Here is a 16,578-nt window from a genome sequence, read left to right as displayed (position 1 = left end):
GTGAGATGCATAAGTGCATTAGTGATATGAACTGGCAGTGTTTGGAGTCAAACAGCAAATATGGATCCAAGCACATTGAGAGTCTGCTCAGACTAAAGCAGGGAAATGAAAAGCTAGGAGGAACATGATACACTCAGCATCATCTTTTGGCTGGTAACGAGTCCATCGTGATTGATAGGCAGATAGATAGCATTCACAAAAACATGCTTGCATCAGAGTCTGAAGGGAATATTGAGGTGAAAAAAAAAAAAAAAAGAGTTCAACACCCAATGGAGTTGTAACACAACAATTTGGAAGTCCTTCTTGTAGCTGGAATGCTCTGACCTGCTGGAGGTATTGACTTTGACAGCACAGTTAGGTAGCAGGTAGAGAGGTTCACTAAGGAAGTACACAGCCTTCACCTTTAACTCTCTTCATGGCTGACTGTGTGTTGGTGTGTATGTGTGTGAGTGAGGACAACCTTAGAAACCCATTTAAAACCGGCAGTTTAGTACATGGTAAAGATGGTGACCCTCTTGTGATTTAATGAAGCTCTTTGGAGAGCAAGGAGAGATGGCTGACTCATACACTTCTCTGTGCCAGTAGCGATATGCAAAGTGTTGCTATCATTCAACTCACGAGTGTGTCCGCAAAGTCCTCGCCAATGTTTGTCAATTGGCATTAGACCACGTGATGCTAATTGGTGCGTCTTGAGAATTACTTAATTGGTTCCTTTCAATGCACAGCTAATCAATACCAAGCTCTGTGCTGCCGCTTTTGTGGTTGTTAACAAACTAGGTTAGTCTTGGAATTGCTGTGTTTATATTTCAGCTTCATTTGGGCGTTTCAATAATTGAACATTTCCATTTTTTTTTTGCAATCGTAGCATCCTGGTGAAAATGTATTTAGACCAATTGATGACGGTACATTGTAAAGCGACCCCAGCCCAAGTTCATATTTGGACAAACCAACACTGAAGCAGGCAAATATTTCATTACATGCCACCCATCTTGAGCCAAGCCCATTAGCCAATCCCTGGTCCCTTAATTAGGGGCTTCCATTGTGATAAGAAATGAACAACACTGTAATTATGTCATTACGGCTACGGCTGTCATGAGCGACAATATCAAAATTATCATATTAATGGCGGACGACAAGCTTATTCTAGATTGAAGCAAGGGGGGCTTTATTTCAAACACTGACAGCAAAGTTCTTTTATCCCTTTATTCGAGTACTCCAATCATAAATGTGTGGTTGACACAGCAAAGAGGCATTAATCTGCATAGACGAGTAAAAGCAATGACACATACACACTGAGAGCAAAAAATGGGAGGACAGAATGTGAGGTAACACAAGTTTCTTCTGTCTTCAGTATCTTTGTGAAGGAGGAGACTAATTAGAAGTTGTCTGATGCCACCGGTTGACCTCTATACTTCTCGACACGGATTTAGAGACAACACACACTCGGAAGAGGAAGGCGAGGAGAAGCTCAAGGTGGAAAGTTTTCTTTGCTGTCTGGATCTTGGAGGTAAGCAAACATGAAAGTACGCGATGGCGATTGCCAGACGAGCTCGGAGGAGCTCCCATTTGGAAGGCAACAAAGAGACAGGCACTGCAAACATTCAGGAGGGCATCTTTTATACTTTTCTCAGTCTCACTGAAAGCTAAAACTGCCTCTCAGCGTGCTTGTTAAACATGAGTCGGAAAATACTACAGTTAGTTCATTGCACTTTCTGTATTGCTAAATTGATTCATTTTGAGTCCTTTTTTTTTTTAGTTTGTGTGAGATGAAAGAACAGATCTCTAAAGAAATAGATTTTGTTGCGTCTTTCGAGAACACTAACAAATAGTGGGTCATTTGTCTTTTTTTATTTTAAATTTAGCTCACTGTTGTTTTTTTAATGTATTTTTTAAAGACAAGTCTTCTACTGCTCTTCTATCTTCTATAAAATGAAGGAAAGCAGAAATATAGTTCTATTTAAAAAAAATGTATAAAGGAATGATATTTTCTAATTACCAAAAAACAGGAAAATGAAGGTGACTACTGTCAAACTTTGGGATTATAAACTGTTTTTGTTGTTTTCTCTTGTTCTTTTGTAGTTTAATGTTCTCACTTGGAACTAAGTGATGGATACGGGTAGGACATGATAAGCTTAGGCTTCTTCCAACTCCTTTTCGAACAGAGATGTATATTGTTTGTTTTTATTGTTTTTTATTCTTGAAATCATGTTCGAAATAAAGATTAATTCATCATCATATCTCCACTCCCACTCCCTGGCCCTGCTACAGTATGACAAGGGCCCTCTGCCTTAATACCTTTTGACAAGCATAGCTAACCTTTTCCTGCTACAGGTCAGACTCTCGTACGGCGCTAATCAAATGTGACGCCCATCACGACATGCACCTGCCATCTGAGGCACTAATGAAACTGTCCCGGCAGTAAAATAGGCACCCACTTGGGAGTCCACTGTTCATAGCCTGACAGGATGAGGGGTGTGGTGGTGGTGGGGGGTGGGCTTCCTCTGTGGATGACTTGGCTTCAAAAAACAGTTGGATAAAGCTGCATTGCAATAAGTGTTTCACCATGCCTCTCATCTCCCAGACGGAACATCTTTATTTGCACCAATAAAATGTAAACGCAGGTGGGCTATTCCCGGGGAATACAGTAAACTCAAGACAGACACGATGGCTTTAATATACCGAGGGTTGCGTATTTTTTGCAGAATCGTTTGATTCTAATTTTAACCATATTTTCAAATAAGACCAAATTCACTCAGCTTTCAAAATGTGCAGTATATTCTGACTCCTGCCATGCGTAGCGTAGAATGTCTTGCATAATATTTTCCAGTCCCTCACATATTTATTCTCAGTTTACAGTCGCTCACTTGGATGACTCAAAGCTGCTCACTCCAAATGAGTCAATCATACTTCTTGATCGTTGGTGTATTTTTACAAAAGCACGCCATGAAAATGTTACTAATTGAAGTGGGATTAGTTTTAATTGAAGAAATTTCTTCATTTAAACAAAGCCACCACACACCAAGAGATATAAGGCTGAATGACAGCTCCATGCCCCGGGTTCTCTAACTAGTTTTGAGCCCATTTGAAATTCTAATTGTAGGTATTCAATGAATGGGGATTGCCAAAAGCCTCTCAAATATCAAAACTCTCTCCTTAATCTCACATTAACATAGGATATTCAAAGGAAAGCTCTTAAAAGATAGTCAAATGAATGTAAGCGATGATTTGTCACTGGACCACGCACATTGTTGCTAGGTTACACAAAAAAAAAAAAACTAGGTGCCTGTGTCTGCACGTCTGTCTGTTTAAGAGTGCAAATAAAAGTCACACAAGCAAGCAGTGTCCCTTTGTAGGCGCTTAACCAGTCAAACTGAGGTGAAGGAAAAAAAGCTCGTATGATTAATTCATTCGAGGACGCGTGTTGAAACATACGTTAAATCTAGGTCATTTCGATTTCACCGAAACACATTGTTGTACACTTTAAAATATGATCAAATGTGCCTTTCGGTGATTCGTGGACTGAGAAGGTGCCTCATCTATTATGCTACTTCTAAAAACTAAGATTCATTACTGGCAAAGCGGGGGGGGGGGGGGGGGGGGGGGGCAATGCCAGAGAAGGAGATAGAAAAAACGGGCCGGTAATGAAGCAACCAGCACTAGTGAATGAGTTAAAGTGGTCCAACAGATCTGTCAGGCTGCTGGAGTGTGGCTAATTATCCCTGCTCTCTCTTTGTCTGCATCCTCCAATGTACTCTGTGGCGCTAACACACAAGCCCACTCTCTCAATGCTATTCGTCCCTCCTTCTGCCATGTCTTTCCATCTGTTCCCTTCTCTTGTCATCCTCTTTGCAATTTGCAAGTCAATAGAATTCCGTTCTTCAAAGAATTAAGCATGCAGAGAGCTTTAAAGTAGCCTGTATTATTTCATTGTGGAGATGATAACATTTGTATTATTATCTTCTTCAGATTCTACACATGCTGAATTACATAGCTAAATTTAAACGCAGAAATTCCAAGGCCGCTAATTCTTCTGATGTATAATTCAAGAGGAAGGACTTACTTGACAAACTTGAACTGTTCTTAAGCATTTAGAAGCTGAATACAAAGGGTCCTCATTTGTATCTGTTTTTCACTGCATAACCTTCACCATCCATGTAAATGGACTACCGACGCCACTTCAACCAACACTTGACGGAGATTCGAAAACAGGTTATGTCACCAAAAGCCTAATATGGTCTCCATGTTGGTGGGGGATAGCGCTAGGGTTATGCTTCGGAGTCTACTGACAACCATTGACTGTTAGAAACAGCTTAAACTCACAAACATCAAAACACTTGGGCTTTGAAATCAATAAATTAACCACAGGCATTTTTTTTTTCAATCACACGGGACACGTTACTCACCCACGACACGAACACCTGAACCTCACTGGACCCAGGGCACAGGTACAGGAAGGCTCTTCTTAAATTAAATCCTCTCTCTCTCTCTCTCTATGTTCTTTTGTTTTTTATTCTTGATTTTGTATGCATTGTATTCTGTATTTTTTCCCTTTTTTATGCTCTATGTTCTTTGTTTTTTAATCCTTTTTAACTATTTTTCATTCTTGATTTTGTATGCATTATATTCTGTATTTTTTTTCCCTTTTTTATGCTCTATTTCATGACCCTTTCCCACAAAGGCACCATTGGATAATATGCGACGTAACTAAATTCTTGATCTCACCTTTCTGCAGGTTGTTGCCTAATCTTGTTGACCTTGGCATAGAGCGCCTCCAACTCCTCGGCAGAGGCCTGAGGCTGTTTGGTCTCCACGTGCACGGGAGTTGCAGGGGAAGGGGTACGACCAGTTGGCTGCAATGAGTTTGGCTGGAGGAAGTTATTGATTTGGGCATAGTTGGGGTCATTGTCATCATCCTTCACATCGGGGAAGGAGCGTGGAGCGGGGACGGGCTGGCTGAAGTTGATTTCGGCATACCGCGGATCGTAGCTGTGAGTGACCAGAATTAGGGAGGAGAGAAGAAGGTAGGGGGGAGAACGAAAAAGATATCACAGTGATTCAGAACGTTATGGTTGTTTCATGTCAGAGTTGCGCTGATTCCTACCTCTCACTGTTGTCAGGAAACCTGTCGACCTCCTCCTCACTCCAGGCTTCCAGTTTGTTTTTTGCCACTTTACTCTTGTCATCTTTCTTCTTACCAAACCTGAACAAGAAAGGGACGTTGCAGAAGAAACATCTTTTAATGACTTCAGTTACGTTGTTTTGACTTAATCCTTGAAACCCATGTAAACCTATTAACGGTAGACTATTTAGTGGAAATTAATTTATATATTTTTTTAATGAGGATGACAATCAAGAGAGATTACGAGCGATCATGTCGTTCAGCATATAACGCATGAATATTTGAAACTTTTATCTTGTATGTTATTAAAGTGCTGCATCTTTTTTCCAATTAAATTCGGTAGAGTGTTCCTCATTCAGCCTTTCACTTGAAATATTTAAGATTCTTTCATCTCAATATTGCCTTGGAAGGTTTGGTGCGGCAATCTAATGTCCGTGCATTTATTTCATTAACAGCGAGACGGTTTTCATTAGCGCTACTGGAAAGAATGTTGGCCCAGAGTTTCAAAACTGGACTGAAGGCAAACCAATTATTAGTATCTTAAGGTTTATTTATTGTCTTCATCTTGCCTGTTCAAGGTACCGACAGCAGATACAAATTTCTCCTCCTGTCCATGATGTAATCCCACACTACATTACCATCATACCTATAATATTCCTCTTGCCTCAAAAACAGCATGACAGCTAGCAGACTTATATCATTGAGCGGGGAACAAAAATTGGGAACAAAAGTTTTTTTCAAAGTCACCTAATGTCGCATTCTTGTTGGGGTTCCTTCAAGGTCGCAAATGTTCACAAAACCTTCGCAAAACCTTTGCCAACACTGAGTTTTCAAGGATATTTTGCACATGTTAAACATTCCCTTGCGTCAAGCAAAGTACAAGTGAACGTCTGCCGACCGTTTGTCGGACTTTGAACGAACCCTTAGAAATCGCTTACAATTGTTTGCTGCTCAGTAGGATAGAGGCTTAAGGCTTCGCCCGAACAGAACATTAGTTACCTCATTCCTGCCATACACAACATAGCTAGGTGGGAAAAGAACGTTAGCGCTATTATCTTCTTAGGCATCATCCTGCTTAATTAATATTTACTCATTATTATTCCGAATAGCAGATTTATTTGATTGTGTAAGCTGTTAGATAGCATCCCTCGCTAAAGACGTACTCACAGAGTTTGTTAATTAACATTCCAAGAGGGCAGAGGTCCACATCTGGACTCATTATACCTGCATTAATTAGGAGGAGGAAACCCAACTGAGGTTTGAATGTAAAAATAAATAAAATCCACAGACACATAATGAGGGTGGGACTTTCAATTAGAGACATGTACCTGCTATGAGGACACTCTCCAATTCATGCATACATACATTCCTAAAACCTCCATTTTAAACCTACCAACTGTGCTGATAGCCTACCCATCCTTCTTTATTATTTAATTCCTAAAAATGAATGCGGAAATTTTGATTTTCCCATGTTGCAAATGCTCACATCACTGTGACGGTATTGATTGGAAAAACAATAATCAAATTCCTGCTTGTCTGACATGTAAAACAGGCGCAAATATCAACCGTGTATTTTCAAGATATTTTCAGGATCCCTTCACGCGCATAAACATGGTGTACTTTCTCAACTAGTCCTATCGCCAACATGCAACGAGTTCTCAAGTGCATGAAATGCAAGACAGCAAGCCTTACCCACCACTGCTGTATTCCAGATCCACAATAAAAACAGATAAAAAACTGGAATATTAAGGTAAGTATGTATGGGCTGCGGCATGATAGACAAGCTACCTTACTGAATAGTAGGGATATGACAATTTCACTGTACACAAAGCAAGCTTATTTACATATATTAAAGCAGTCATGGGAATAGCCAAAGTGAAGCAAACTATATTTTTCGATTTTACTGAGGAGAATTTCACTTCTACAGCTGCATATTTTGTGTTGCACACCACACACACAGAGGAAGGTCACATGCATACAGCAAAGGAGAGACACTAGACAGACAATGCTGCACCTCTTGAACTAAGGGCCTTGGTCTTGACAAGTGTCAAGAAGCAGACTGGTCATTACTGATCAACTACTGCTACCCCTTTAATGGAATCCTCCCGATGGTGCTATTCCTAAATATAACATTTTTAGCACCATGTTGCATTGTCAGCACTGTACATCTGTTGTGATTTATGTGTATCATTCTTTAGCAAGACAACCTAATGGCGTAGCATCATTTGCCAACATCTTGCATTTCTCATGCTAACTTGCATAGCTGCCAGTAAAATGTAGCACAGTAGGCTATAACTTGCCAATGAATTCAAACAAGACAAACACGACACACAGTAATCAAGAACACAATGGAGGACTGATTCCTATTCTTATTGTCCTTGGCTTGGGTGGAGGGTGGGTGGGAGTGCATACCAGGAGGGTTGCCAGATGCCCTGCCATATAATTAATTTTTGAGTGTTTTCCAATTTTCCACAATCTCTACATACAAAACGTACAAAGTGAATGTTTCTTAGCATTTTCAGAACAATTTTCAGGGGTGGTAAAAAAAAAAAAGTCTTGCATAACCCCCTTGGATAAACTCCCATGGATAAAAGTCTAATTTTGTTACTGCTTATAAATGTTTATTATAATGAAAAAAGGACGTACTTATTTGGAAAAAAAAAACCTTTTTGTTCTCCCTTTTCGTTTGGGCTGGTGTACAAAAATGACAAACCTTGGACCAATTGAAACTTTTGTTTAAGGTACAGTCCCATTATTTTTTTATGTTTTAACATGGGGTACCAAAAAGTTTTATATGTACTACCAACATTTATGGTACCCTTAACAATTTCTGGGAATGGAAAAAAAAAATCCAGACTGATCACTTATAAGAATAGTGAAAAAGAGGGAAGACCAAAGTGAGCGTAAAATGGATGAGGGGAGATGAGCGAGCATAAAAAAACGCCAATGAAAGTGCTGCTCAGCTGGGGAGGAATAAGGAGATTAGCTATAGACTGTTTGGAGGCAATGCCACAGCGATGAGGCACAGGGAGAACAGTTAATCATCCAAGCAGAACTGTTATCTCAGTAATTAGATTGCTCTGTATGTATTTTGAGAGGCGCGTACATATCTCAGTGGAGTTTGCTGTAGGAAGAGAGAGCCCGCTCAAAAGAGATTAACACTGTAGACTTGTGTAACAGAGCTTCCCTTTCCTACATGCTGAAACTATTTCAGGCCGGGAACCTAATAACATTCACAGCACACGCAGTCAGTGAGGATTCTACACTTAAGTAGGGTCTTGTTGCAAATGAGGATCAGACTACAACCACCAGCTCAAATTCAGCTTGTTTGTTACAGCTAATCTTTTTATGTAGATGCTAACATCACAGAAATGCGACTAGATTCGAATGTAAACGGAATGCGTCTGTGAAGTGACAATAATGCGACGGGATTTTAATTTCTTTGGGGTGTTTCCGTTTTTTAGCCTTGTTTTTCTCATTTTTGTTTGGGCCAAGAATGTTCATTTTTCTGTGCATCCCAAGTATGGAGTGGCATTTTTCCAAAACACCATGCCAGCACAGTCAACAACCTGCCGTACATACATAACGCAATTTCCTAACGGGAAATAACCTTTTTTTTAATGATCCTAATCTAAGAGATGGAAAGAAATTGAGGGAGACAGGCATGCAAGAACGCACAGCAGGCTACTCTCAGGGGAGCACAAGTATGGAAATAGGAAAAGCCCTGTTTTAATCAAACCATGCACAGTTTGCATACTTCAATATCATATGAGCTACCGCTGGGGTCGAGAATAGCGGGAAGGGTGTGCTTGCAAGTTGCGATAATGGACACTACTTGGAGAAGACCAAAAGTGTAGTTGAACTTTGGAAAAAATGAAAATAACAATAATCATAAAGGTGCACAGTGCTCAGTGCACACATGTCAGGAAATAATTTCAAAAGACTTTGCAGTTAACTTCCTTCCTGTCCTGTCTCTAACTCCGGCTCCATCTGTCAGTACCACATCCAACAAACCAAGGTCAGAATTGGGTATGTAACCCACTAATATACGTCTGACGCCATAATTGAGCCAACGAGTTAAACTAGAACTACAATTGTGGGTTAAGCCACAAATGCAAACAGCCAGCTAATATCTATCTTAAACGAAGGTGCTCAAGAAGGTTTGGGAGAGACTGAAAGTCTTGGGAGACCATCTGGGTTGTGATCTACACTCCCTGAACATCCCTCATCCAGTACACAGAGCTCTTGCTTCTTGTGTGTTTTAGTCTGGTCACACAACTAGGAAGTAAGTTGTTACATGTGTGTGTCATTAGCCAACATTAAACAACAAAATCCATCCATCACTCTTGGCATGAAGACAACAAGACAACATAGCGGATGCATCCTCGCTTCCTGGCGTCCAACGTGGATTAGTGTGGATGACTATGTATGATGAAATACTAATTGTTCATGACCGGTTCCTGTTGCATCTTTAATTGGCCGCTGAGTGATGGGGCAGTCGGCAGCCGAAGCGCTTTTGAGCAGTCTCGCCGAGACCAACGCGTCTGCACTTCAAACTGGCCGTCCCTGAGGGTCAATTCAAATGACATAACTCCATAAGAACTGATGAACTGCATAGCTGATCAACACAAATGGAAGTCTGTGCTCAGTGCTTCATTTGATAATTACCTCGCGTACAATAATTCACTGGCTAAATGGCAGTCTCATATTCCCAACTGGATGAGTCACTGGCAATAGAAATAATTATAATTAAAAAAATGTTTAACTTCATTTGAAAAATGCCACTGTTTAAATGATTGCTGGCAAAGAGAACCACGTGCAGTAAAGCTCTTGGGTCGTAATTTTACCCTCCAAGCAAAAGAAAAAAAATGATGCACGGCAGCTTTGAATGAAAGAGATTTTTTTTTTTTTTGGGAGGGCTGTTTTGCTTGCTAAGAGACAGAAAAGTTGTGTGTTGAGTTGTTTGGAAGCTTTAGAAAATTCAAAGTGGAGTTAGTTATCATTTAACTGAGGCTTGGGTTCTAGTTTGCAGAAGGGGATGAAAAGATACTTCATTTGGCATCTTGAGAAAGCAGAGATAAAAAAAAAAAAAAGGTGTTGTCGTAACATTAAAGTAAAGAAAAAAAATCTTAAAAGATTTTTGTGTCGGAACAGAAGATCAAGGAAATGCCTGAAAAATGCAGCCGGTTCAGGTGCAAGAAATGGAGATGCAGAAGCTTGTTGTGACTTCGCCTTTATCAGCTGATATATATGCATGAGGACTTCCTCATCATCCTTAGTGTTGATTCCCCATCCCTCTGACATTTGACTGGCAGCTCACATCAGTGCCAGCAAACGCGTACATCATTTCAGGGAAGCTGCCCGTTGCATTGAATGGATGGCAGAAAGTGGAAGGAGAAATTAATTTGTTTTCTAGCGGCTGGTGACGGCGATAGCGCCTGTGTCCATTTGCCAGCTCTGGAAAGTTGTAAATTAGAATTGCGCCTCAGTAGCGCAGAAAGAAGGCTGCTTCTCCTGTGCAAAACTAATTTCAGACAATAATACTTTTTCACGATTTTTTTTAAACAATTACGAGTGGAAGTGGTGGGCGGACAATAATACACAGGCTTTAATTTTGAGAAACTGCATCGGGGTCCGGATTGACAGACAAAGCTTGAGAATAATAATGGATTCGAGTAAGACCAGAATTTCAAAAATGTGAACAAATGGTGGAAATCAGCGCTTCAGCCACCCTTGATAAGTAAGTAATCGTCATGCATGCCGTTAAAGAACTGCCGAACAGAGACCTTTGCATCAACAATTCATAAGGTTCATCAAGGGATGAATAGGGATGTGGTAAGGGAGCAATAAAGCGTATACACAAGAGAGCGCTTGGAGCTGTGGGCAAAACGAAGAGCTTAATGTATATTTCATAAAAGGGAATACTAATATGAATGAATAGGCTCTTGAAGACTCCAAGATGAGATGGCTATCTGAGATGATTCATCAAAGAAATCCACCTGCAGTTCATTGACCAGTGGCGGTATTAGGTATTGCATCATTTTGCTTCCGTCAGCGCAAAACATATTTTTTTCAATGGTCCATATTTCTTCACCACACTGTAGGCGTAGATACGTATAGGAGAGAAGTGCCCCCATTTTACTGTGGGTCGTCATATAGCTCTTTCATAATTCACAGGTGTCAAACTCAAGGCCCAGGGGCCAGATATGGCCCACCACATCATTTTATGTGGCCCGCAAAGACAATTTGTGTGTCATGACTAGAATTGCAAATTGTCTTCACTTTTAATAATGTTTTTTTTTTTAAATATTTGACCAGTTTTTACTCGTCTGATTTGAAAACGAGTTATTTGTCAGTTTGTTTTGTAGCTTTTACTGTATATAATATGAGGTGCTCATACATTTATTTGGGTTGACAGTCATAATGGCCCTCCGAAAGAAGCTATGACTACAATGCGGCCCGCGAAAAAAATTAGTTTGACACCCCTGATTTAAGTGATTTTATTTTACAGTATTGTGTTTTGAACCTCAAAAAGGTTCATCACCGATTGTACATTTTTAAGTAGGGTTTGATTCCATGTCCAGCCTACCTAAGTGGAGTTTGCATGTTCTCCCTGTGCCTGCGTGGGTTTTCTCCGGGTATTCCGGTTTCCTCCCGCATTACAAAAATAAGCATGGTAGGCCAATTGAGCATTCCAAATTGCCCGTAGATGTGAGTGGGATTGTGAATGGTTGATCATTTATTTATATTTATTCCTAAAAATAAAATGTGAAAACCTCTGTGTGGTGAAATATATCAGGAGGGTGCTTTGTGATCACACTACATTTATCACCATGCCTTTATTTGTTGCGTGCTGCTGCAAAATGATTCTTACAGCTGACTACCCTAGAATGAGCAAAATGGCGGCAGTAGCAAATGTTTATTTGACAAGAAGCCGAGTGTTCAAGAGGCTCATCGGAAAAGCAGCAAGGGCTCAAGGGAAGTTAGCGCAAAGTTCCCTAAAACAACCGTAATAATCCATCGGAAATCAACTTGCGGCGAGCCCCTTCAATTTTGACAAGTGGGTTGCATTGAACGCAGTTTACCAGTGACTGTCTTTCAGCCAGGCACATCCTGACACTCTGCGATAGGATAAAAGCGGAACGGACCACGCTAATTGGCTTGCCTCTCTGTCGGATTTCCTCAGCACTAAACATGGAGAAGTGCCATGAAGGAGTCAGGGTGCGGGGGTGCTGGGGTGAAGTAATGAGGTTTAGCATGATGATGTGTGGATTTGTAAACAGGGTATCAGCGTTGGCTTTCATGTACTTAATATTGGTGCAGGGGGAGGAGTCTCAGCAGAGTGCGCACCAATACTGATGGCTGAACACTGATCCCGGGGCAGGTGGGATTTGTCACCACCACTCAGGATTTGCCATGGCAGTTGCGGAACAGAATGAAGATAGACTGTGTCCAATGCCACCTGAAAGTGAGGCTGTGAGTCACCAGCTGCATCCATCAAACCCTGACCTGCTGACTACACCATGCAGGATCAAACTAATCCTGTGCAAACTCCAGAGGTAAGATGAGCTTAAATTTTTGTCATGCATCATATTAGAAGGAAATGAGTGATGAATATATCTTTGTTTGACATGATCAAGTTCAAGTGTGAAGGCTTCTTGGGAGCCTTGTCGCCTAGTGTATGTATGTATGTATGCGCCCCCAAAATAATTTCAATTGGACATGCTCAGACCAAAATCAAGCAATAACCATATGTGGATGAAAATCTGCTATCTCAGAATCACAATCCAATATTACAATAAATAAAGTACTATGAAATATGATGATGGTGCTAATTAGCTTCAATCTGTGCAGGGTATACTAAATTACTATCAAGTCATTGTGACGTAAAATAAGTTGCCCAATGTCAGAAAATTTAGATGCAGGTTATCCGATCGGTCATCCAACAGGATAAAAAGCCGAAACACATTATTCATAGGAGTCCTATTGAACACCTGTGGAAGAATGTGAAACATGTAGTCAGGAGAGCAGTTTAGTCATGAGTGGAACCAAATTGCACATTTTTTATTGAGAGTTACATAAATGGTCGTTTGTGACCGCCTCAACTGGCAATTTAATGAGTTTTGTTGTGTAGTTATTCAGAAATGAGAATTTCGTCCCGTTTTGCGGACGGAGGACAGCGAACGTTTTTTTTTTTAAAAAAAGCCAGACTAAGCACAAACTCGATCAATAAAGCTGATTCTGATTATCTCAGTCCAAGTCCCAAAAAAGAAAAGTAACCGTTTGTTTACTTCTACTAACTTGTAGGAAAAAGGAGGTGAACTTGAGACTTGCAGTGTCAATGCAGTCTTAAAGTGTGGCAAAATAGCAGAGGTGTTGGGAAAGAAAAGCAGAAGCTTCACTGTTTTTGCAGGGCATCAGTGGCCCCTGAGGCACCATTCCAGGTGAAGGCTTCACTGCTGTCTGCTGAGCACAGACAAGACAGGCAAGGTCTTAGAGGTTCCACCATTTGTCATGGCTTATTTAGCAATCAAGGAGACGTGACAGCAATGGGCCTTGGTGATCCAGGTGTTCAAAAGACAAGAAGTCACATCACAGTAAAATACAGGCGACAAAAGCAAATTTTCACTCTGAGCTGTACCCTGACATTTTATCACCATTGGATATGCAGAACCAGCTTTGGCAACTTTCAAACGTCTCGACATTCATTAGATGATTTCCAGAGTTCACTCAATGCCTTGCATGCGATCGCCACAATGGTCTACAAATACTGGTGCAACAAAAGCAAACATTTCTGACCAGAGGTTATAGTGTAAGTTTCTGCTGTGTACACTTTCACCACAGGAAGAAAATGAGGTCATATGTTTATGAGTTGCCCTTTTCTTAGTGCTGCCACCGGACTAAAATAACATTTGAGAGCTGAAATTAGATTGAACCACACAACGCTACAGCTAATTAAGTCATATTTCAAATTCAATAACAATCAATTTAGACAGAGAAAGGCTAGTGCAAGCACTAGAGGTTGAATTGTGCGGTGATAGTTGCTCGAGCCTGGACTGTGAAAAATAAAATCAGCCAACCATATTTTGACGGTTAAAACCATTTTACTCCTTTCATTATTATTTTTTTAACGCAACCCACCCAGGTTATTCAATTATTAATTTCATTTGCATACTCCAGCAGGAGGAACATGGTATCCCTTTAAACCCAAATAAAATTCCATTCTGATTTTCCCTGTCCCAGTATTTTCCCACCATTTGGTAATTAGGATTAATTCTAATTGGAATACAAGGCACTATGAAAACCTGACTGGTGATTATCTGTGTTTAATCATTACAGACAAACACAGTAACCAAATTAGAATTTGTTTGAGAATTTTCTGCACTGTATATGAAGCAATGTACAGTTCTTGAAAGATAAAGGTATAGAAATGTAATCATTGTTTTTGAAAATGTGATTAATTGAAAAAAGAAAACAGACTAATAGATGAAGAAAAATTGGTAGCTCTAAATTTAAAATTTTAAATCGAAGCCACGTGATCAATATTGGTGATGACATTCATGGACAATCGGTATCGGTAGCGTAAAACCCTGATTGGAACATCCTTACTTCAAAGATGGGTCATGGGATTCCAAACCCTTTAGCATCTTTGACGCGAGAAAACAATATGGGATTGTCTTTGGGAAATGCAATCCAATTTTATTTGAATGTCATCAGATCTAAGTTCCGGCCTGGTCCCATATGTGATTCCACCCAAACTGTATATGTCCTTCACTCTACCCTTCTCTTTCCGCGTGAACATCTCCTCCATTACTGCCCTTGACACTGCAGCCGATTGAATTGTTATCTGCCATCTGCGGGCTCACGTTCAGTGTGCTGTATCTGTTGCGACAGCCTAATTGAATCTACAGTGTTGGAAGTGTGGCGATACACTGGCCACGTCGTGTCACTGCCAAAAGATAAGGGGCTGCTTGTAGGAGGATTGGGCTCACTACAATCAAGATGGGGACACGTTGATCAATGGGTGATAAGCGCTTTGGGTAGGTAATGTGCCTACTGTGACTTTGTTCGGATTGGTTTCCCTCCATTGCTGCCAAGACGGCATTATATCCAATATCCCATAATCCTAATTTGCTGAAATGTGTTTGGAAAGTAGGGCACAGATATTCTTATTACTACTTCTGCATATAAAATTATTTTTCGAGTTCAACAGCTCACCTGTCAACTTTACGAGAAAAGCCCCAATTACGTGGAAAATATTTGATCGTGTCTCTTACCTCAAAAGACCAAAGCCTTTTTTTTTGGTCTTCTTCTCCATATCATCTGTGGCATCCTCACTTCTCTTCTTTCCTTTACTCTTTTTTTCCTTTACTTTCTTCCGTATTGTCAAATCTTCAGCATCCAGGTCCTGGCGTGAGGAGCTGCTGACCGGTGTTTCGTGACCGGAGCTCACCTCAGATTGGTCGTCATCTATGGAGAAATTGCTTCAGTTGAAACTGAGACTTTCAGGTTTGAAGTTTGCATCTGCCGGAATTGACAAGCTTCTGGACAAAAGGTTAGTGGTCAGACAAGACCAAATTTTAGCTGTTAAGCCAAAAAGACGATTTGCACATTGAGTTTTGGGAATTCCCTTCTCCCTTCTTGAACCACAACCCCACTGAACATTTGTGAAAAATGCTTCAAATTCATATCTATACCAGAAAATGAATCCACTTGAATGAACTGAAAGGTTTGCCGGTGGCTACAAAAACTGTCTTGTCAACGTGCAATGAAGTAACCAAATATATAGTGGGGGGAGCGACTACATAAGATTTTAGTTTGCTGTCCCTAAATTGCTGAATAGACATAATAACATGGCATTTCATTATTCAGAGCACTGCATCTTGGCTGGCCTCCAGCTACTTAGATGCATGCCAGCGTTCTACGAATTTTGTGTTTGTCATGTGGAATCGAATTTAAGTGCAGAATTCTTTAGATACCTTAAAAGTGTGGAGGAAGAAAATTCAAATGTCAAACCTTACCATCTTCAGAAGGTCCGTCATAAGACTTGTCGATGGCAATGCGGAAACTTTGGTTGCAAGTGCGTCCCCGGACCATGTGTGGCCGTGGGCGGTGAAATGGGACCTGGCCCTGGATGTCATTCTGCTGGACCTCCGACATGGCTGACTGGAGACTTTCAAGGGAGCTGGACTTCCAGAGGCCCAGGGTTGGGCCCAGTGTTCCATCAGCATTTGACCCTGGAGCACAGCAAGTACATGTATTAAATGACTGCTGAAAAAGAACATACGCGGAACTTCTTGAAAACAAAATGTCTGCTGGTCTCAAGGAAATATCCATCAAAAGAATGACTACATCTGTGTAATTGGTAATCTTTGCCAAGTGAGACACAAATCTGCTCCATTTGCCTGCAATGTTAACCAGATGATGTCGTCGTTGCTTTTCGCAACATCAACTCCGCA

At 40.7% G+C, this 16,578-nt stretch overlaps 1 protein-coding gene across 1 annotated transcript in view; it reads right to left on the bottom strand.

Annotated features, from left to right (window-relative positions):
- LOC119132924 (partitioning defective 3 homolog B-like) overlaps positions 1-16,578 on the bottom strand; it is an 82,188-nt gene that overhangs the window by 17,387 nt on the left and 48,223 nt on the right. Inside the window, exons 18-21 of the mRNA XM_037268470.1 lie at positions 16,141-16,356; positions 15,397-15,589; positions 5,102-5,200; positions 4,723-4,986 (exon numbers count right to left, since the gene is read on the bottom strand). Coding sequence (XP_037124365.1) covers positions 4,723-4,986; positions 5,102-5,200; positions 15,397-15,589; positions 16,141-16,356 — 772 coding nt within the window. The remainder of the gene's footprint in view (positions 1-4,722; positions 4,987-5,101; positions 5,201-15,396; positions 15,590-16,140; positions 16,357-16,578) is intronic.

Source organism: Syngnathus acus, chromosome 2, assembly GCF_901709675.1.
Source record: "Syngnathus acus chromosome 2, fSynAcu1.2, whole genome shotgun sequence".
Taxonomy (NCBI): domain Eukaryota; kingdom Metazoa; phylum Chordata; class Actinopteri; order Syngnathiformes; family Syngnathidae; genus Syngnathus; species Syngnathus acus.
The sequence above is the reverse complement of the archived record's forward strand: the minus strand, read 5'-3'. Positions and strand labels throughout refer to the sequence as shown.